This window comes from Haliotis rufescens, unplaced genomic scaffold (genome assembly GCF_023055435.1).
Source record: "Haliotis rufescens isolate VD_foot unplaced genomic scaffold, xgHalRufe1.0.p SCAF_119, whole genome shotgun sequence".
Lineage (NCBI taxonomy): Eukaryota > Metazoa > Mollusca > Gastropoda > Lepetellida > Haliotidae > Haliotis > Haliotis rufescens.
This window is the reverse complement of record NW_025963801.1, coordinates 186,050-209,541: the sequence shown is the minus strand read 5'-3', so window position 1 is coordinate 209,541 and position 23,492 is coordinate 186,050. Positions and strand designations below refer to the sequence as shown.

At 39.7% G+C, this 23,492-nt stretch overlaps 1 protein-coding gene and 1 long non-coding RNA gene across 2 annotated transcripts in view; one reads left to right on the top strand and one right to left on the bottom strand.

Moving 5' to 3' along the window:
• The window catches only part of LOC124119975 (synaptotagmin-6-like), a 28,665-nt gene extending 12,681 nt beyond the window's left edge, over positions 1-15,984 (top strand). Inside the window, exons 3-7 of the mRNA XM_046482687.2 lie at positions 5,660-5,825; positions 6,658-6,795; positions 9,291-9,604; positions 10,165-10,285; positions 10,809-15,984. Coding sequence (XP_046338643.1) covers positions 5,660-5,825; positions 6,658-6,795; positions 9,291-9,604; positions 10,165-10,285; positions 10,809-11,113 — 1,044 coding nt within the window. The 3' untranslated portion in view covers positions 11,114-15,984. The remainder of the gene's footprint in view (positions 1-5,659; positions 5,826-6,657; positions 6,796-9,290; positions 9,605-10,164; positions 10,286-10,808) is intronic.
• On the bottom strand, positions 2,185-2,871 carry LOC125378205. The gene is made up of 2 exons (XR_007220097.1): positions 2,530-2,871; positions 2,185-2,247 (listed from the first exon to the last, which is right to left on the bottom strand). It is a non-coding gene; the product is annotated as an uncharacterized LOC125378205 (long non-coding RNA).
• Positions 15,985-23,492: the final 7,508 nt, after the last annotated feature.

The window sequence follows — 23,492 nt, the reverse complement described above, 5'->3', positions numbered from 1 at the left end:
TCTCCTGTTTGTATCAATTACATCACTGGCACGTCGGTAAAGGTCACGTGATAGGCGGCAGACCGCCTGGTAACTTCCTGGAAACTTCCTGGGTATAACCTTTCTGTTCTGTATTGTTAGCGATGTTTGGATTCGAGACGACATCTTCAAGGAAATTGGCTGTCTCTGCACAAGGGACGAGATCCAGAGCAGCACAATAGGATAATCTGTTTTGTCATTGTGAGCGTGAAGAATAGCTTCAGTTTCAGCCTTATTGCGTTGTGGCGAGCGAAAGAGGCTTTTTCTGAATACTGGTTATTTTAGGGTTATCGTCCTAATCACCATTAATCTGAAACAGCAATAGCTATCCCCGACTTCAGTGTGACTTGGAAGTCAAAATAGCATCAATAACAGTTTAGATTGAGAAGAGTGTTAAGTAAGAGGGTTAATAAGCTGCCGGGCTAAGGAAAGTACACTTCCATGTTTGATGGTGGCTAAAAATGAAACACGAAATGGTTATTCGATGGCAGTTTGAGTGAGTGAGTATGTGAGATGAGTTTAACGCCGCTTTTAACAGTATTCCAGTTATATCACGGCGTGTCAGCTTAATGTGGGAGGAAAGCCCAAAGAGATGCAGGTCTCAGACGTTTACCACTTCGGTGAAACCCACGAGCACGGGTATGGTGCTGACAAACCTAGAAACATATTCGGGGCGAACCGGGATTCGAACCCACAATCATAGGTTTCTGGCGTGACCAAGGGACGCAACTCTGCACAGCGAATCGCGGCGCCATAGACGACTGGGCCCCCTCGATGGCCGTTCCCCCTCGATGGCCGTGCCCCCTCGATTGCGTTTGCAGTGTTTCAGCGACTGTTTAAGCCTAGTAACGTCTTGATAACGTTTTTAATTTTTGGTCTAATCCAATTTTCATGTCTACAATTTCATTTGCCCTGCAGTTTATTGAACGTTACATCTCCAATATAGGACCGACAAAGCGATACAGTGAAACGTAATATTCAAATAGAAAATTTGCAAAGAAATATTTATTGTTGTCAATGGTAGTAAAAAATGATTAAATACTATTCGCAAGTATATTATCTACTACACGTCAATCCGCATTTGCCTATATTCGTACGCAACTAGACTACCGAATTAATATCTGAAAATATATAATTTTGAACTAAATAACTCCATTTAAATTGAAAAGGTTCCCTTGTGAGATGGGAGATTCAAAACCCGAGGAAAATCAAGACTTGCTTCATTCAGCTTTTGCATTACAGAAAGGGCTGGAAGGAACATATTTTTATTCAGTTACTGTGAGACGCAACCAGGAGTCCTTCGCTTGGATGAAGTCGACTGGCCTGAAAAGTGAAACACTTCTCTCTAAGGCTTTCTGTTTGCTGATCGAGACCAGTCACTTCCCACTCGAAACCGTCAATGTGTGATTTTGCATCAAAATGTAAAAATGAAATGTAGAATGCAATGGAATGTATGCAATACATTTAACGAGACTGTCCAACACAAGATCAGTGGATGCCCAACTTTGGCACAAACACAGTATCTTAAGCGACATGCTTGTGGTTTTGACACAGAGGTCCATCCATGGTACGACCTAGAATATGAAGAGGGCGTCATTGAAAGTGATAATACAAATTGTTTGGGAATACGCAGCGATACAGCCTGATCTAGTCCTTTTGATAAATCTAATGAAATCATTGAATTGTCTGTCACTTTTGTCACTAAAATCATGAAAATCATGGCAAATATGCGGACTTCGCTTTCGAAATGTCACCCTTGCATCCCAAGTGCCAAGTTGTCCGACTACCGATTGTTCTCGGTGCCTTAGGTTTGGTACCTTCCAAACTGTTGACTGTTATTTGGGAGAGTATCCTTGTTTGCTACCAGGAATACAGCCCTTCTGACAATCTGGGTAATGCAGAAGGCTGCAGTGTTTGGAGAGTCTTCACATTCTCCGAACTTATATCCAGTGTGAGTTGATCCAGATGCCCATGGTGTTAATCATTGATTTGTCTGATCCAGACACGATTATTTACCGACCGCCATCAGCTGAGGCCTTGAATGTTGTAACCTTGATCACACAGCTTCTGAGCTCTTTGAAATGTTCGTAGAAAGAGCATGCTCGATTGTACCTCAACAGTTGTAGCAGTTTAGTGAAGGTCTTTTTAGAGCGAACAAACACATGCTACGGGGTTGAGGTCTTTATTGCGATGCGTTGAGTGTGATCAAGGATCTATATATCATACACCCTGAAACACATAATAACACAATAAATACTAAGTAAAACATTATCATTAATGCTAGATACATAGCATAGGCTTATTACAAGTAAGTATTTACATATATTAGTCATCCATTAAACACAAGATGTACATGATCAACAATACCGACATTCAAGGGAGATAACTCCTTGACTTTCATTTGACTATAATATATACAAAATATATATACATAATATAAATGCATAACGCTTAATGATATGATCTTACATTAAATGTGGTCATCACAATTATAAATAACACAATGCATACCCTGTGGGTGATACAAGGGTGTGGATCCCAACTGCCACACGTATGGCAACACCATAGATTATCTGATTTAATATTGTCTCTTTACACTTTGCTGGTCTGAGCAGTTCTGTCAGTTTATGTGCTGAGAGAGTATGCAGTGTAATCAAAGCATGCAGTTTAACAATAGGTGTTAGCTTGGCCAATCAGCAAATGAAGCTTCTGGCCATGGGGCAGTTAGTAGGTAAGACAGGTCAGATACACTTTGTTATAGCTGACTGAAACGGACAACTAGTTATATATGATAAATATACGTAAAAACCTAAAATGAAATTAAAACAAATATATACAAAAACTACATCGGCCACATAGACACCAGAGGCTTAGAGCTGCTGGAATACTGCTCGACACAAAGGACAAGTTGACAATTAGAAAGTTGTATGAGTTGTTGTCACTCGGAATCTGTATACATAGATCTAAGCATGAAACAGATGAGGCGGTCTCTTTTATTGCTCGTTCAGGTGGGTAAATGTGCTATTTGAACATTCTTGAGCAATATCAGATAATCGATAGACCTGAGGCTTAACTTAAAGTTCTTGGCACAATTATAAGTTTTGACTTTGCCAATCCGAGTAGAAATTCCGTCTCATATGCACGAAGAAACATATCAGCAAGGCCTGGAGCACACTTCACCGCCTTCAATACAATTCTCACGTATTATCCACTATCAATTACACTTTATTCAATACTGCACCCATTACCAACTATCCATCACACTCTATTCAATACTAGTATCCAGTATCAGTTACCCAGTGATGACCAAGGCTAGAACTGGTGTTCAGCAACCCAAGCTTGGTGTAAAAGGTGGTCATCGTATCCCATCGTATCATCGATACTCTTTACGTCAATCACTAGATTGTCCGAACCAGACGCGATTCTTCATCCCATATTGATGGGTTCAACAACAATCGAATATTATCAGTTACACCGTATTGAATATTATTCGCATCTATTATCCACTATTTTAGTTACATTGTATTGTATTCGTAAATAATTTTTCTACCATTCATTATACTTTATTGCTGCTATTGGTTATATAGACTTCATACCCTTCCATGTAGGTTAGAACAGATCTTCAGCAACCCATGCTTGCCGTATAAGGCAACTATGCCTGTCGTAAGAGGCGACTAATGGGATCGGTTGGTCAGGCTCGCTGACTTGCTTGATGCATGTCATCGTATCCTAATTGCGGAGATTGATGTTCTTGATATTAATCACTGGATTGTCATGCTAATACTCCGTTATATACAGAGCGCCGTCATATAGCTGGAATATTGCTGAGTGTGGCGTTTAACAACAAACAAAAACAGACAAACAAGTTGTCACGTCCATTATCATCGTAAGCCTCCCTATGTGACAAGGATACGAAAGCGAAAACATCAGACTAAATAAGTCGTGTCATTTCCATGACATAGTACGAATAGCACATACAATGTCCAAAATAGATGGTCGTGTCACCCAGCATACAGACAGCTAGTTACATGTTATCCAGAAAAAATGATATGACAATGTAGCACTGAACGAAGGTAAATGCAAAACCGTTCAACTGGTCATAACATTTTCTTCCCACATAAACAACACGCACACCTGATGTTGTTGTTATTGCTTGAACGCAGGGATGAAATTGTATCCACTGCAATTCAATACCGTAAGTGGTTTCAATGGAATCAATGTTGATGGCGGTTGTCGCGAAAACGTCCTCGAGTTAATGAGAAATATGTAAATGATTTATATGATTTTGTAAGCCTAAATCTGCCCTAATGAATAACAGTGTATCGTGTATACAATGTGAGGCAATTATGCCTGTTCCATCTATGTTGTTGTTATAGGAAGATATGCCCGATGTCATGCTAAACAACCTAAACGTATAAACGCAGCAGGTACTTGTATTTTCAGGCAATAATAAAGGATATATCCGCTGACATGCACACCTCGTGTATGTTTTGATGCTTTGCTTCAAATACTCTGTGGGAGTGATAAGCAGGGGCATTATCCTCCTTCAATCGGTATGAACTGATGGCAAAATGTCGGGCTAAATCGACCCATGGATGGTTGTCAAGGATATCGCGATATGTTTCATTACCGCTTCCGTCGGCAGTGTCGTGAATATCCCCTAGGCCTTGGTCCACGCCCTCCGCTGCCAGCCATAATCATGTGATCTACACCCAAAACACGGGAATTTTTCCATTACACGACAGGATTAATCCCTAAATTATAAGCCTTGACTTACTGACAACAAGCCATAGGAGAATCATTATTGTGGCGAACTTGACACATCTTATCAAACTCCATGTGCGTATTTTCAGATGTGAGATTTCCAGGTAATCACGGTGAATTTACCGACTGTCGAGATCACGAAAACGGGACAGAAAAGTGTCGTGACACACGCAGTCATGACTGACGTTAGCTGTAAAACCTGATTCGCCACTGTATATTTTCCTGTCGGGTTTAGAGTTTGTGAATTTGAAGCGGTATTTGAATTTTCAGTTTAATATCCTCCATGATAAATCCGACCGGGTTCGAATCCCGATAGATGTGTTACTGTGTGAAAGGCTCGGGGACGTTGTTCATTATATCGATCACTGGTAGGTATGAGACTCGGGCACAGGCATAAAGGCCTTCGTCATACAGCTGAATATTGCTTTACGGCGTTAAGCATCAAACTAAAACAAACAAACAAACAAACAAATTGCAAAATGGGTCCATGTTCACAGTCATATACAGACTTAAATACGTACTGGGATATGGCACACGTTTGTAAGGCCTTCAAGTTCCATGGTATAAGGTGCTTTAATTGGCTATGGAGAGATGCGTCCCTTAAGTGTGTCTTGGTTCGAACCCAAAATTCTATCTGATTTTGATTCCAGGTTTATCAGCACCATATCTGTCCTTCTGGGCTTCACCAAAAAGTTCAACTTCTAAGACTTGCATAACTTCGGTTTTCCTCCTACATCAAGTTGACACATGGTGTAAAACCAAACTCACTCACTTCTCAAGTATCCGAATACAAAATGCATCGTTTGACACTGGTTCCATATAATTATGATAATGTAAATAATGCACCTTACTAATCATAATGCATTCAATTATTCAGGAAATTTCTATCACCAAAGAGAATCGGCCGGTACAGCCTCGTTCTGCATCCATGTCTACTACGTCACGTGGGAGTCTGCGCAGTGAGCAATTCACCGACGACACCAGCAGTCTCAGTGCTAAGAGCGACGCTAGTGTTGACAGTCTGGTGTTTGAAGCCAACTTTGGTAAGAGAAATCCGTTGACGATGACATACTGGTTTAATATTCTACGAAGCCTATCGCATGTAGTTCAGTGACAGCATGTAACTGACTTCGCACACCTGGCTGTGAATGAGTGGGTGGTGAAATGGTTTAATCGGTCACAGATTGCATTCATGGTTACTGAGAATGTAGTACTCCTATAAATTCATGACGGCAAGGACCCATAAGAGATCCTTAAAGTCATTGATGGTCATGAGTTATCAGCCACTGATAACATGCGTTTCAGATTGGTCTCGGATGTTTATTCTGTATCCAAGGTATCGATGTTGCTCGATTCTTATAACCTCTACAAATGTCGGTGAAATATGTGTTCAAGGACCCTAGTGGGGCTAAGGCTGCAAGCACATCCATGGGTACTTGGCTTTAGCATTTCATAACAGCACAAATATGTACTCTGTATTCTTAAAACACAGAGCCATATTACATGTCATAGTATTATAGTCAGGGTCAACGATGTGTATGTTGTAATAGGGTTTTCAACTCTCACGCCTTACCCTTTCCTTTATGTACCACGGACGCTGCAGCCCTGTTGTCTAAGGTGCAGCAAGTCGATGTTTAGAGTTGCTTCCTGATCCTGAGATTCGTTAGTTGTAGGTTCGAATCCCAGAATTTTCCCGAATATTATGACTTGCAGTACCATATCTTTTCGTAGATTTAACAAATTGTAAACGTTTTCGAAATGACTGGGCTTGGCTTTGCCTTCAACTGGTGCATACTGTTCAGAAAAGGCGTTGATCTCACTCACTCACTCACTCACTCACTCACTCACTCACTCACTCACTCACTCCTATTACAGGTGCTATTCGTCCAGATCTGTACCCTCGTCGAGACGTTGTTCTTCAGCAGTCTTCCCTGGATGGCGGGCACGGTCGTCTTCACACAAGGCTCAATTACGACTTCAGAACGTCGGATCTGGTCGTGCACATGATCGAAGGTCAGGCGAGTCTTAGTGATAATGTCGTGCGAAGTAACGTGTTACTAATTCAGCTGTCATTTGTAACGGCACCACCCTCAAGAACATAATTAGGAGTTATTTTGTTAAGACCTTGATCCTGACATTTGTGTAATCAATTCATGTTTCTTTCTTTACATTTTTTGGTCATTTTGATAATGGTTTGTTAGTTTTGTTACATATAAACATATTAATGGACGGACAATAAAACTATAAAAAACAGTTTGCGAACTACACTTGATTACCACCTGGGTTTCTGACAAAGTAAAATGTCGGCATCAGTCAACTTGACCTGTTGGATAAAAGCTGTTTAACCTTTAGTGAGGACCTAATGTAGAATGGTGAAGATAGCTCATCAAATGGGACTATTTTGGTTTGTCTGAATTACACAGTTTCCATTCTTCCTGGTGTACTCCTCGTTAAGCAATATGTTTGATTGCATCTTCTACTTTTGTCTGGAATGTAAATGCGATCTTGTTCATACTTCACTACGAAGGAGACCATATTATTATATTTCATGTGTATCACCTTCCGAGGGTCCACTTTGCCCTTAAACCTTTCCATCATAATCACCAGCAACCACCACTACAACCACACCCACGCCCCCCCCCCCCCCCCCCCCACACACACACACGACCACACCCACACCTACATGTACACCTACACCCACACCCCCACCCACGCCCCCGCCCCCGCCCCCGCCCAAGTCCACGTCCACGTCCACGTCCACGTCTTCACCCACATCCATGACCAAACCCACCCTCCCCGCTGCAAACATTAACGAATCATTTCAGTTATTGTCAATAATAATGGTCAGATGCTACTACTACTACTACTACAAGGAGAGCATATAATGTACACAACATAGCATTGTAGCATAAATGTACACATGTGTTCACACTGAGCGGGGTGCACGGAGAGTCCAGTCGTCTAACGCGCCGCAAATTGGCTGTGTATAGTTGGCTGTGCAAACATTAACGAATCATTTCAGTTATTGTCAATAATAATGGTCAGATGCTACTACTACTACTACTACAAGGAGAGCATATAATGTACACAACATAGCATTGTAGCATAAATGTACACATGTGTTCACACTGAGCGGGGTGCACGGAGAGTCCAGTCGTCTAACGCGCCGCAAATTGGCTGTGTATAGTTGCGTCCCTTGGACACGCCAGGAACCTATGGTCGTGGGTTTGAATCCCAGTTCGCCCCGATTATGTTTCTAGGTTTGTCAGCTCCATATCCGTGCTCGTTGGTAACGTGGTTAATGCCTGAGACCTGCACCACGTTATGCTTTCCTCCCACATTAAGCTGACACGCCGTTATATAAACGGAATAATGTTCAAAGCAGCGTTAAACCCAACGCACGCACGCGCTCATACCGAACGTCAGTGGTTTGAAGTTAACTGCGGATAGAGTTTGTTGGTGAAGTCTGCAGTGACATGAAACAAATTTTATTGGTCAGCCAATGTTGCAGACACACTGTTTCTGTAAGTAAATAGTAATCAATAAGTCTAGACTCAATCGCATTAACACAAATTTACAAAAAGTGAGTCTTTTGGGACAGTGCTTTTGATCTCATTGTGAGCAGCTCGTGAAATTGTTTCCAGCCTAGGAAAAGAATAAAGAAGCCATGCTCACCCACATGTGCTGTCTGGATACGTAATGGATCTTTAAGGGTATTGTGTCCGTGCTGCATGTATGGTATCATGTGATAAAACGTCTCAGGTTCTTTGGGACTGGAGTCTATATTGGACCGAGACTGCATCTGTCACTGATCCATAACATCTAGAACTCTTGACTGACGCATGTTGTGTTCAGGATGGCTGGACCATATATTGATGCTTTCTTCAAATTGAATTTGTAGGCAGGCTATATGTAAACAAGTGTCAACCGCGATATCGAACTAAAATGGTCAATATTGATAATGTCTAAAGCCATATTACAAAGCTGAAATGGTTTAAACACGGCATTAAGCAACATAAATGATCTCACGTACAATATTAGATTCAGGACTCCCGCTCGATTTACCTGAATTTCTTCATCTGGACGACGACAAGTTGAACTTGAACGTTGGTTAAACAGAATTACAGAATATTTTGCATTGCTAATGAATTCCCATGACAAGCTTTACGATTAAACATGAGGAAAGAAGGATGAGTTCATATACCTCCTTGCATGAAATAAAACTTATTTTGGAAAGGATGATTTACATGTATAAGACAAAATGGATTGTTTCATAATAGTGCAAAGCCAGTTGGACCTGTAAGATCAGGCTGTTCGATTTTCGATTATTGTGTCTATCCTCCATGCGTTGCTTTCCCATAATCCCATACATGCAAGATTGGTCGGTTGGCTTTGTGGCATCATATTTTTAATTATGCAGCTCTAGTGAGCCAAAGGGATCCTTATCAAACGCCATGCATTTTCTTTGCCTTTCTCCGTGATTAACTGATTACAACTTTGTGCTCCAGCCCAAGACCTGCCGCTTTCCGAACTTCTAGGAGGATTTAGTGATCCCTACATACGTATTGCATTAGTGCCGAGTGTTGATGAGCGTATCCGACAGTCATCCGTCAAGAGGAAGACCTCTAACCCCTACTATAACGAACGCTTCAAGTTCCCTGTTGCCTTTGACGAAGTGAAGGACAAGCTGTTGGTGTTCCATATATATGATTATGACAAGTTCTCTCGACATAACGTCATAGGCGAAGTCCAGGTTGACCTAGGGAAGGTTGAAATCAGCAATAGTGTCGAGATGTGGTGTGACATTCAGAAACATCAAAAGGTGAGACCCAGTAGCTGTGATGATGACCTTCAGGGTTCGTCAACGTGAACAACAATCTCTTTACACATCATGATCACGATATGCTCACTTAAGCTATAGTCTGAGAGAGGTTTCTTTTTCCTACAAAGGGAAGACGGTTCTTTGATGTGAAGCTAAGATTACAATTCTGTCTTTAAATGTATGAATGTCTGAAAATAAACGTATTGTCTTGATGTCATATTAATGAAGCTAGATTGACGAAAGATTGTTCTAAAAAAAACCCATTAAATCTATTATATGATGTTCTTCATTACTACAACTGTTCTAAGAGCCAGTAAAGGGGCACTTGGCTACGGCAAATTGGCAGAACTAGCAAGTCGTTCAAACATCACTTCGCTATCTGCTTACGCCAAATTTATAATATATTAATCTGGCAGTTAATGATTACCCATTTAACCCAGAGATTATGTCTAAGTGGCACAGATTTACAATTTACTATTTACAATGTCTTAACCTGGACTGAAAATAAGGTCAAAACCGTGAAATCACTGCCTCCCTTTAAACATAGTGCTTCCTTCTAGGCCTCTGGTATACTGGGTGAGCTGCTGGTGTCACTGAGTTATCTCCCAACAGCCGAACGACTCACAGTGGTTATAATGAAGGCAAAGGAACTGACCGTCTCCAACAACCCACCCTCTGCAGGTAGGCTTAGTGAGTTCTGCCATTCGTCGCGCAATGAAATCCTATTGCAATTGATATATTGGAAAGCGGTTTCTGTATGTGAAACTCAAGAGGCAATACATTATACAGAGGATGTTCATATTATGGATACGACCAGAATATTTGCTGCTTACATTGTAGGCACAATGGCGAGTGGCGGTGCTACAAGTAGGGCAGGACATCCTGATCCTTTTCGCGAACACTTGGTGTAATCACTGATTTCAATGACCAATTCATATTATTCAACCGCCATTTTGCATTTTACACCAAGTGGAATCTGTTTCGGTGGACATTCGTGACTGCCATTCTTTGGCGTTGGCGTTTTATTTTTAACATGCGCATGGTTATCGACCAGTAGATTGTTTGTTTTGAAATTCCCTCGCCGTCAATAACTGAAAGTCCGAAGGTTGTAACATTTGCAGATAGGATACTTCATACAAAACATCTAAAAATAAAAACGGATATGAGAGAACCTTGATAACGAGTTTGCACAAATCTCTTCCAGATCCCTATGTCCGGTTGACTCTCCTTGTTGAAGGAAAGAAGATCAAGAGAAAGAAGACTTCTGTTATACGTAGTTCAACAAATCCAGTCTGGAACGAGGCCCTTACTTTCAACGTTCCGGCGGATGTGCTGCCAAAGGTGGGCCTGGAGTGTTGTGTTATGGACCATGATCTGATTGGACACGGGGAAATCATTGGCCGGTGTATGCTGGGCCCGGAGAGGCCCGGGAAGGAAGGCAATCACTGGAATGAAATGCTCCATAATCAGAGAAAGTCAAATGCCATGTGGCATAACCTTAGGAAGTAACTACCAAGTCCTTGTGAAGTCGTATAATTGTTCACTGCTAACACTGATTGCTGTTCAAACGTGGCTCCAGGGAATGCGCGACATATGCAGTCGGTGTACTGAAGAATACCTACAAAACTACAAACACATTGGAAATCGTTTGCGTTTCAAGTTGGTATTTGTAATGACCTTATAAGATTTGAGCAGAATTTGAGACCATTTTTCGCATGGGGCAATACAAGCCACAGTTACTGCCTGAAGATGGAATCGATACATGGATTGTTTTAATGTAACTGTCACTTGGTGCCAACTAAAATGGACTCGAGTGGCTTTTAGGCACAGGTGCTAGACATTGTGAACGGATTGAACAGTGACAATGACCAATGTTCAAACTCGAATTATTGTTTATCAACAGCAACCATTCCTGTGTGAAATTTCTATTTTGGTATTTATATTATATAAATTATATACTGAGAGATGAGACAATACGATCCATCCGGACCACCTTTTAAGCAAGGTTGGGAAAGTAAAGTGACAGCAGAGAAAAGTATGCTTTCCGGGTCCTTGCTGTATTTTGCACATGCCTTTATATGTGCTTAGGCGTTAACTAGCCCCTCCACGAGCTACGGATAAGTCAGGTCTCTGTTTGACTGCTGAGTGAAATAACACTTGTACGTTATTGATACAGATCAATATACGTACCATTTGTATCCTGAATAGCAGAACATGGCTTGGACCTCATACGATGTCATTTGTTTGTACATAAAACTATTGTAAACATTGTACATTTTGTAAACTGAATATAATGGTTTAGTTGTAATGTTTGTCTATGGCCATTTGTCTACCAGAAACACTACATCTTACGGATACTTACCTGTATTGTTTGAATATTATCTGAATGAATTGTAACCACATACAGCTCGTCATGTATGAGACACATATAAACCAAATCAACTACGTTCTAACTTCATATTCGTTGAGTAAGATATGTTAACATAGATGTAGTGAACCTATTTTCACTGGAGAAAACAACATACAAGAAAAACCATGCAATGTGTCGAAAAATTGTGTGTAACGTATATACTATCTATACAATATTTCATGAAGTGAAATTTATTCCATTCCATAATTGATGATGACAAAATGCTTCCAAGCATGTGAAGCGTCTTAGTTGTTTGTGTAGACATTTAAGTGATGTAACGTATTTAACAATGTAGTTAAAACTTGTATTAGTATTGTGATACAGGTATGAGTAAGTCACAAGCAAGTTTCAAGTTATGCTTTCTTCTATGTACCATTTCGGGGTATGATGTTTAGGCAAGAAGTGGCATCCTGGTGGGCACCACTTACGCTCCCTTCTTGCTGATCCGTTTCGTTATGAATATGAATCAGAATTTCTGCTCGGGTTGGCAAAGTCAAAACAAGGTTATTTGGCCAAGAAGTTTAACTCAAGCTTCTTGTGTATCGATGATCTGATATCGTTCTTTTACCCTCCAGTAGTCCTTCTGATTTACTCAGCTGAACTTAGAATAAGAAGACCAGTGAGACCGCCTCGTCTGTTTCTCATTTAAATCTATGCATTAAGATTCATAAAGAGTGACTCTCCACAGGACTGTATGACAAGACAGATGATTTCGACTTTCCAATAGTCAACTTTCCAATTATGTCGATATTCATGTAGCTCCAGCCCTTGGTGTCTACATTTCAACTTTATTTTGCACCATCATTCAAAATTTCAAAGAGCGTCATACATTGCTCAGAAGTTGTCTGAAGTTCTAACAAGTTTTATTGCGGACATGTGGAGGACATTTCCACATTTGACGCATCAGTGACAATATTTACAAAATATTACCTGATATTAATATTACGAGCATATACATATCCAATTGTTTAGAGAATGAGTTGTAAAGAACATGAAAGCTTGTCTGCATACAGAACGACGTTTTGTCAACAGGAGTAAAGAGGTGATAACGTAATTTTAATTTTTAAAAAGGTGAAATATTTCAAATATTTTTCATCATTAATATAACAACAGTATCACTTTACAGCATCCTTTTGTTGTACAAGTCAAAGTAGAAGCCGTATAAAGTTAATATAAGGCATGTGATAAATTCATGCTTAAAAATCAGATATGTCCCAGACATGCAGCACATTCCAGCGTAGAATCTTGTTACAGTAACACACACTTGGCAGGTGACTAGAACTAGAATTAGGTGACCACGGTGACTGACCTCAGCTGATCACCGACTTTCGGGCCTTGTCTGGCTTCATTAGTAGGAGGTCCAATCTTGACAGCACGACTTAGTGGACAAACTGCCAACTAGGGTTTCTTGTCGCAGTCTTCTGGTCTTCTAGTCTATAACCATGTATCTCATATACTGATGCTGTGATACTCGAACTTAGTAGTACGGTTCTTGTGTGTGATGCTGTAGTTGTATATTACACGATTCCTGTATGCATTATTATACATATATTCGTTAAGAGGTCTTGTTTTAGGTTATGTCTTTGTACATAACTCTGCACTTCTTGGGTGTTTTGAAACCTTTTGAAATATTGTACAAATGCCTTCAACTCAACTGTCTCCATACCCTATAATCTTTCATCTTAATGCCTTAAGTGTTTATTATCTGAATACTGTAGCACACCAAGACCAGCTACGTTGGATTTGTGAATGAACAATAGTTGTTTGTTCTATACGTTTTCTTACTTAGCTTTCCACCAGCATGTAACGTTTACTGTTTCAAAGACAGTCGTGGGCGGTTCTTCAACGCCAAAGGTTTCGAATGCTATCAGAGGATTAAATTGCGGCAAAAGGTATAACAGTCTTTTGAATTGTAATATATCACATTGCAACCACCTGGCAAAATGAGTTCCATAGATGCTTCCTCCTGCAGCTCATCGCGAAAATACAAATTACGACGAATAGTACTAGTGAATAGGGCAACCTTAATGCAACTTGTTTTGATGTTCTTCCATGTATCAAGTGTTTCCAACATAGTGTTTATTATGGATAATTCAGGCCACAACTATTTGATTTATTGCTTCTTGTTACCGTTATTTATACTTCGTGTTACCCTTATTTATGCTTCTTGTTACCGTTATTCTGGTCAGTCAGAAATGTTTCTAACATGAATATGTCATAACAAGGTACAAATCACCACATTTATCTGCAAAATTACATCTGATGGAAAATATTCCCCGTCCGAGGTTAAAAAAAACCATTGGTATATTTTCACGAGTAAATTATTGTTATATAGATATAAGTGTAATGGCATAACATTCATAAATCAAGAAAGATAATATATGTGGTATGATTATAGCAGATAGATCGTCATACAGCTCCTATTTTCGGGAAAATCTGAAGAACAAATAATCAAATTGTTATGGCCTTATCCGAATCGTATTGAAGAGTTGGCGTTTTATCATGATATATTTTCAGATGTAGTCTTAAGTTATATTTTCATACTGATCTAATGCAATGTGAATGTCATTGTATGTTTATATAGTGAGGGCTGCTCAGAAGCTACGTTCCACTTTAAATCAGTCCAAGTTTGTTCTTGTGCGTCAAGAAAATCGATTGCAGCAATACTAAGATTTATCTCACCACACAGCGCCCTTAAATATGGAACTCCGATTCAGTGATATAGTTGTATTTTCTTTTGATCCTTTACTAATTGAAGAGCCGGCGTCATTGTGCTATGTCATGAAATCGATGTTCCCCTCCCCCAAATCCTGCCAGTGTCTACGTGCATGCATGTGGCATTAGTATTCCATACATATTGATGACTGCCCACGCGCTTGGCATAATGTAGTACCTTTGGCATGATAGATTACACGGCGACACCCCACCCTACTTCAATCTACTGCTGATCCTAGCGCAACGACTATTTTAGAGCATTGGGATTACCGCCGTCTGAGGTCAATTTGATGAACAAGGCTCAGTGGTTGAAATTGTTTACTAAGAGTTTTTGTGTGATTGAAATAAAATAAATGCGGATGTAAGCAAAATACAGTTTTCAAAATCGCATTGTTTATGTTCTATTTTAAATCAAATCCACGATATAGAACAGTGCCAAGGGAAAAGAAGACTTTAGGTGTCACCACGATACAATCCGCAGGAGTTAACTGGATCCAAGGTTAACGGCATCAGGTGGTGTAAGTACTCGGTGACAGTTCGATCTTAAATATAAGTTGTCAATGCAAGAGACAAACCAGTCTGGATTTTCCACCGAAACAGATTAAAAGCCATTGATTCCTAATCATCAGAATTAATATCTATTTCGATAGTTAATAACACTACATCAAAGTCACGTTTGTCCGCTAGACATATCAACCTTTATTATTGTGTCATAATGATAATATATAATGCAGTTTCAGCTTTATTATTAAATTCATTTACCTATATTTATGATATCCGTAATGCGGTGACAAGAGTTGTTATATACACCTTGTGTCCTTTCATGATCAATATTTATCAAAGTGTTCAATATTGATTACCCCCACAAAATTTGCCCTTTTACAGTCTGTACACAGTGTCTGTGTATGTTGCCTCTGTATTGTTATTGAAGTCGATGTGGATATTTATGTGCCAGTTATTCAAGAGCATTGTGTACATACGTAAATTAATGCATTGTGGTATACGTCATGCACGGTCAACTAAGATTTTGCCGTTTATGCCTCCAAATGTCGTTGGTCTTAAACACGTATTCTTCTTGTTAATGTTCTGCTTACCTTGTAATGCCAGATGTAAATATATGAAACTATATTTTTATGTAAAGTGATGAAAGCGATCGTGTATATTTTGGTGACAATTTTATGTTACAATTTCATTTACATTGTTTTTGCCAGTCTGTCAGTGCGTATTTGGATCAAATAAACACGACTATAAAATATATATGTTTTCGTTTCCTTGCATGAGGCATTCGTTGGTATAATTTAAATGTAAAGACGCTTGAAGTTTGGGTCAGCTTCAATGGTGTAGATATTAATTTCCTATTTAACTAGGCAAACCTTCATTTTATAAGGAGTTTAAGTTACTGATACTGAGTGAGTGAGTGAGTTTAACGCCGCTTTAACAGTATGCCAGCTATGTCACGGAGTGTCAGCTTAATGTGGGAGGAAAGCCCGAGGTGATGCATGTCTCAGACGTTTACCACTTCGGTGAAACCAACGAGCACGGGTATGGTGCTGACAAACCTAGAAACATAATCAGGGCGAACCGGGATTCGAACCCACAGTCATAGGTTTCTGGCGTGCCCAAGGGACGCAACTCTGCACAGCGAATCGCGGCGGCTTAGACGACTGGGCCACCCGTGCCCCCACTGATACTGAGAGTCTAAAGGAGTCAAACTGTTTATCACGTAGTCGACTAACAACCTATGCTGGTCGTAAGAGGCAACTTAATGGATCGGGTGGTCAGATTCGGCGACTTGACCGATGGCGTATCGTTGTACCCCGACAGCATCGATCGTTTGTGAAAATATCAATCACTGGATTGTCTGATCCAGACTCGATTATCTACTGTCAGCCGTCATACTGCTGGACGCTCATACCCGCACGCAGTCGTGTGATTACATAAATATAATGTCTTAAGTCTTTGAAAGGCATTTAGAAGTGATAAACATAAGAGAATTTATGGATGTCAACTTCTTCTTTTTTAGGAACCATCGTTTCGGAGTATATGCTTACTCTTTCATCAGGTGAATCAATGCTATGCTTACTTACTTACTTACTTTGGAGATTTAATGTGCGCTTTCCGACTGATGCGTATTTCGCACACGGGCCCGGCCAGGCCATTTAATGTGTTTCCGAAAGGGGCGAAAGTGGTCTGTGCAACCCAAGAGGGGGGTTTAGGGGTTGCTTATATAGAATTTGGGAATTTTGAGATTTGGAATAGATGCCGATGGGGTTGGGGAGGAGAACTAAGGGAGCTGGGTATGGTCGATGTTTGTTTGTTTATGTGATTTTGATTTGGTAGGTTATTGTGTTTTTAGATGCGTTTTATTAGTTCCGTTTTTATTAAGAATACGCCTAAGGCCTTGCAGTTTTCTAGTTTATTTTGTGGGTTTAGTATTGCTTTTAGAGTGAGAGCCTTGTTTAGATTGAGGGTGGTTTGTAATGCGGTTCGATGTGTTAGGTAGTGTGTGCAGTGGATGAGTGCGTGTTCTGGGGTTTCTGGTTGTTTGCAGTGTGGGCAGTTACCTGTAGTGTGTTTTTTTAATTTTTTTAGGTGGTTATTTAGGTTGGTGTGTCCTGTTTGGAGTTTAGTGATTACTCTGTCGATTTCTTTTTGATGGATGGAGAATTTTTGGTTTGGTTAGTGGTTTGCTGAGCACTTTTTTGATTTGGCTATTTGAGTTTAGATAAAGGTTATGCCATTTTTGTGTGATTTTTTGCTTGTTTACACTTTTAATTTCTGATTTTGAGATGGGTAAGTTTAGCTGCATTATCGGCGTTTTCATTACCGTATATTCCTACGTGGGCGGGTATCCACAAGAAGGTTATTTGTTTGCCTGCCTTAGTTAGGTTGCTTAGTTGGAGCTTTTAAGTATTTGATTTATTAATTTAGGTCGGTTTTTGGTACTTTTGTTTTGGATCGGAGGGCTTGCAGTCCACTTAGGGAGTCGGTAAGTATTAGGATTTTTTTTGTGGTTTTTGGATTCTTGATTATGGAGGGCTGAGGCCATGCCCATTAGTTCTGCCGTGAATATTGATTGGTTGTTTGGGAGTCGGAAGGATTGTGTGGTTTTAGTTGGTTGTGTGGTATGGACTCCGAAACCTGTGTGTTTGGAGGTCGGATCTGAGGATCCGTCCGTGTAAATGTGACACCAATTTGGCCAATTTTCGTGTATGTATGCTAGTGTGGTAGTTTTAGCTATGCTTGGGTCGGTTTGTTTATTTATTTGGCTAGCTAGTGTTGTGTCTATTTTGGGTATTTTAAGTTTAGGGGTGAAGATACTTGATTGTTTGCAGTTTTGTTTAAGATTTTTAATTTGGTGTTCATTTAGCTAGTTTGTTATTCTTTTGGATATTGGGGTAAGTCAAGGGTGTTTACGAGCTAGAGCTTGGTTTTTGGGGCTTATGTTTTGGTTTATTAAGTTTTGGATGAGAGAGTTTGATTGGGAAGCGGCCCGGAAATTTAAGCTTAGCTGTTCCCTGCGTAGACTTAGTGGCATTTCTCCTGTTAAGGCCTGAAGTGAGGTGTAGGAGGTGCCATGTTGGGTGCGTGTAATTAGTTTGAGAGCCTGATATTGTATTGAGTCAAGTTTTTTAGATAGAGAGTTGTTTAGGGTGCTGTATATGGCGCAGCCGTAGTCTAGTTTTGATCTAATTAGTGATATGTAGAGAGAGAGGAGGGTATCTTTGGAGGCTCCCCAGTTAGAGCCAGTTAGGCATCTTAGGGTGTTTAGGTCTTTACTGCATTTAGTTGTTAGGTTTTGGATGTGAGCATCCCAGGTGAGATGTTCATCGAAAATAAGTCCTAAGAATTTGGTTTGTTTTTTAAATTTGATTGTTTGATTGTTTAGCTGGAGGATTGGGGAGGCGGGTTTCATGTTTTTATGTTTGAATACTATTCCTGTTGTTTTTTCTGAGTTAAGGGAGAAGCCCCATTTGTCAGCCCATTGTATTTTATTAAGAGATTTTTGGAGTAGATTTTGGACCATTTTCATGCTTTTAGTGCGGATCCAGATGGCTCCATCATCCGCGAATTTTGATGTGTTTACTTTAGGGGATAGGCCCTCGAATAGATCGTTTATCATTATATTGAAGAGGGTGGGGCTGAGGATACTGCCCTGTGGAGTGCCATTTTCTAGGGGACATTGGTCCGATAGAGTTTGGTCTATACCCACGGTTATTTTACGATTGTTTAGGAAGTCCTGGATGTAGTTTATTATCTGATCTTTGAGTCCTATTTTTTTAAGTTTTTGTATTAGCCCATCGTGCCATACCATGTCGAAAGCTTTAGAGAAGTCTAAGAAGATGCCTGTGGTATATTGTTTATTTAGTTGTCCTGTCTTAATATCTTGTTCTAGTCGGGCGAGGTTATCTAGGGTTGAGCGGCCAGGAGTAAAACCGCTTTGATCTGGGTTTATGATGTTATTTTGGGTTAAGTAATGTTGTAATCTATTTTTAGCCATTGATTCCATTACTTTACATAAGTTTGAAGTTAGGGATATTGGTCTATATGAGTTAGCTTGATTAGCTAGTTTATTAGGTTTAGGGATTGGTATGACTAGGGCCTGTTTCCAGGGAGTAGGAACCTGTCCGTTTAGGTAGATGAGATTGTATAGTTTGAGTAGTGCCTGGAGTAGTTTAAGGGGGAGTTTTTTAATTATTTGGTAAGAAGTTAGGTCTAATCCTGGGGCTGTGCCCTTTTTCCTGTTTTGGATTACGTAGAGGAGCTCCTCCATTGTGTAGGGTTGATTTATTTCTAGATTTTTATTGTTTGGTTCTTTTGTGGGATTGTTTTCTGTTTTAAGTTTATCTTGGAATTTTTGACTGAAGTTGGTGTTACTGCTAACCGCATGAAAAGTGGTTGGCGAGATTATTTGCTTTTTGGGCGGGGTTGGTTGAGTTGTCAATGTTAAGGTTTTTTTTATGTCGTTTTAAGCCTCTGATGGCGTGGATTTTGCGCCAGACCATTCTGGCATCTGTACGGTTATTTATACCTTCGCAGAATTTTTTCCAGTCTCTACTTTTGGCTATTTGGACTAGTTTTTGAACCTGGTGGTTTAGTTCGTGGGCTATGTTTAAATATTTGTAGTCGCGTTTTGCTTTATTGAAGGCTGATTTACGTTTTCGTCTAGTCTGTTCTATTTCCTCATTCCACCATGGTACTGTCGGTTTGCCTGCAGCTGTCTTAGATGTTTTGAAGGGGATGGAGGTTTTGGCTGCGTTTATTATATAGTCTGTTAGGTTTTTACAATAGGTTTCTGGATCACTATTTTCTTTTTCGTTTAATTTAGCTTCGTTGCAGATATCTTGGAATTGGTCCCAATATTTATGATGTTTATGTTTCGGTTATTTAATATGATTTTAATGCCGTTGGCTTCTAGGTTTGGCGTGTCTATTTTTATTTCTTCGTAATTTATATCTTCCCTGATAAATATGATTAGTCCTCCTGCGGCTCTTCTTGTTTTCGGTTTAGCTCTGTCAGTTCTAACTGAGTTGTGGTTAGGTAGTGTGAATTTGGATTTTGTTTGAGAATTTGGTTTCCTGTATACAAACAATGTGAGGGCCTTTATTTAGTTTAAATTTAGTTTTTAGTTCATGGCCGTGGGAGATGAGTCTGTTGGCGTTCGTCTGAAAAATATTTAGTCCTTCCATTATTGGGTTCGGGTGATTGGTGATTTATTTTTTATTTTTTATTTTATTCGGTGAGTTCTTTTCAATGCTATGAGGCAGAGAGCATATATATGTACATGTAAGAACAACAAAAGTAATAAGATACGAAAGGGTTGAAACTAAACAAGGGAAGCCAACAGAAAATTGACGCTGATAGGTGATTAGCAATAGACAATGAAAGCCAACTCTTTACAGTAAATAGCGCTGATAGTAATGGACAACTGGAAGCCAGGTCTTAAATTATCACTGTTTAGTAATTGGCAATGGACAATGGGCAAACGGGAAGCCGGAGTAATTATCACTGATAGTTAAAAGAATAGAAATAGCCATGGGCAAATGGAACCACGCTTGATAATTAGCACCGACAAATATATATTAAGCAATAAGTCTTACTTTGTAGGGCGTTACTGACGATATATAACATGCCCTCGGGAAAAGTCAAGTCCAGTTTTGTGAGATTACTGAGATTTGACAAACACAGCTTATACTCTTGAATTGTCAGTCAAACCGAAATGAATACAAAAAGGCGACCAAGCCGTGGGATGAGGCTTCATCATCTTTACCCTTGCAGTGAGAACACCAAGATTTTAATCTCAGTGACCTGGAGACTAGCAGTACATCATTACTCCAATCGAAATTAAAAACAAACACAACGTATGCCAAGATGTCGAAGGACAGAGACTGCGCTGTTGCATCTACGTCCTATTCATGTAGACGGTATCTATGACAACGATGGGTTCTGTGTCGGTCGCCTAAAAATGATTATTTGACTTTTTCAAAAGCTATTAGAGATATTTTGTTCTTCATACTTTTACGATTTTCATGATGGTGATCAATATTTCATCAACTAATAGAATATCAATGATTGTATTGGTTTCTGTGATGGTGAGCCCTGACAGCTGTGTAAGACATTTTATTTAAATTGTGAAATTCAGCAGCTATCACCTCATCATAACCTGTATCTGATCTTGAAGTCATTAAACAGTTTGTAAACAAAGAGTACCACACTATGAAGAACATGTTACCGATTATTTGACGCCTTCGTCAGATATTTTCATATTCTGTAATTACATATACGTTCAGGGCGCCGTTATACAAAGCGATAACATGATGTAACACAGACTTACAACCGTAGCGCTAAGATCGCTTTGTGGATCCCGGCCCACAACTGCAGTAGAAGATGGTGTTGAGCAACTTAAAGAGGTAGACCATTATCTCAAAGTAGACAAGCATAATGGAGAAACGCAATTTGTTAAAGTATATGATTTATCATCAGACTTATAGACGTATGGATAGGCGATAGCGTGGGGTACCTTAACTCTTTGATACTATACTTGAGAAATAATCCGAAGTGGACTTTGTTTAGAAAGGTTTTATGACTTTTACCTTCGTCATACGTCGTATTACTCTTGTTCTGTTGTTCGATCAGATCAACATCCCCTTCTTGGCCTTAGTAGAGTTTTCAAAAAGGTTTATGGAAGACATAAAGAGGATATTTGCAAATTTGACACACGGTTCATGTAGTTCATTTCTTGTTGGAAAAAGTAATTGTGAAAATGTCAGCAACAAGGGATTTGAAGTCACAAAATTACCGAAATGAGACTCAATATGGTGGAGTGATGTTACTTACAGAGGCGAGTGTCACGTTAAGGAATTACTGCTCTCGCAATGGCACACCGACTGGAGCAATTGGTGCTAGGGCTTCGTCCGGTCTTTTTGTAGACATCAAGTCTTTGAATGGCATTTAGAACTGATACACATGAGGAAGGAAGTCAATGGATGTCAACTTCCTTATCATGAGGAAGACACAGTTCGGAGTGTATGCTTTCTCCTTCATCGGGTGAATGAATTCTAGGAATCAGAGATGTACACGTATATGTTCTCTGCTTCTAGCATTCATTCTTCTGATAACAGAGTAAGCATATACTGCGAAGTGTTGTGCTCCTAACAATCAAGAAGCTGGAATCCACAAACCATCTTCCTTATTGTGGACTTGTGGAGGACATTACCACATTTGACACACCAGTGGCGAACATGATGTCCGATGCATTTCCCTTTTTGACATGTACATGTACATGTAAAATATGTTCCCGTGGTTTTGGTTTCAGGTCAACAATTTACGTGCCTTTGCACGTGTTTGTGACCGGTACAGCTGCTGAAGCAGCATGCGTAAACCTATTCGCGAACACATAGTATCATCTGTATCTGATAGTGATGATTCATTAACACATGGTTACGATTAGTAGGCATCATACTATGGACTTATGACTATGAAACGTGTTATATTTACATTTCAAACATGAAAATAAAGCGACAAAACCCTTTCCATATCCAATAGAAATCTCTGCATAAAGCAGAGTTGATTGTACGATTCCGACTATATCATGAACATGTTTTTTTTATGAATCACTATCAAATAGTAATGATACCAGGTGTTCGAGAAAAGGTGAGCGTATCCTGCCCCACCGGTGGCACTCGTCACAAACACATGCAAAGGCAAGTTAATTTTTCACCTGAAATAAACACTGGCAGAGTTGATTGTACGATTCCGACTATATCATGAACATGTTTTTTTTATGAATCACTATCAAATAGTAATGATACCAGGTGTTCGAGAAAAGGTGAGCGTATCCTGCCCCACCGGTGGCACTCGTCACAAACACATGCAAAGGCAAGTTAATTTTTCACCTGAAATAAACACTGGAACAAATGGTACAAGTCAAAATAGAGAATTGTATCGGACAAATGTAACAGCATCATGTTGCCATCATGGTTTGACTGTTCACTTCGGGTTAAAGTGCGAAGAATTGGATACATCCACAATGGACCCGGCCAGTAAGCACGTCAGACAAGTCTTTGCAGACGGACATAAACGTCGTGTATGACATTCCGACGTAATCTGTTGACCACGCAACTAATCAATCACATTCTATATCAATAGGTAATAATAACTGAAAATAGATCATAAAACCACTTGGTATGTATGATCATTAGTATTAATAATTATGATGATATCGATTGGGATTGTTTATAGATCAACCTTCCAATAGTGTGT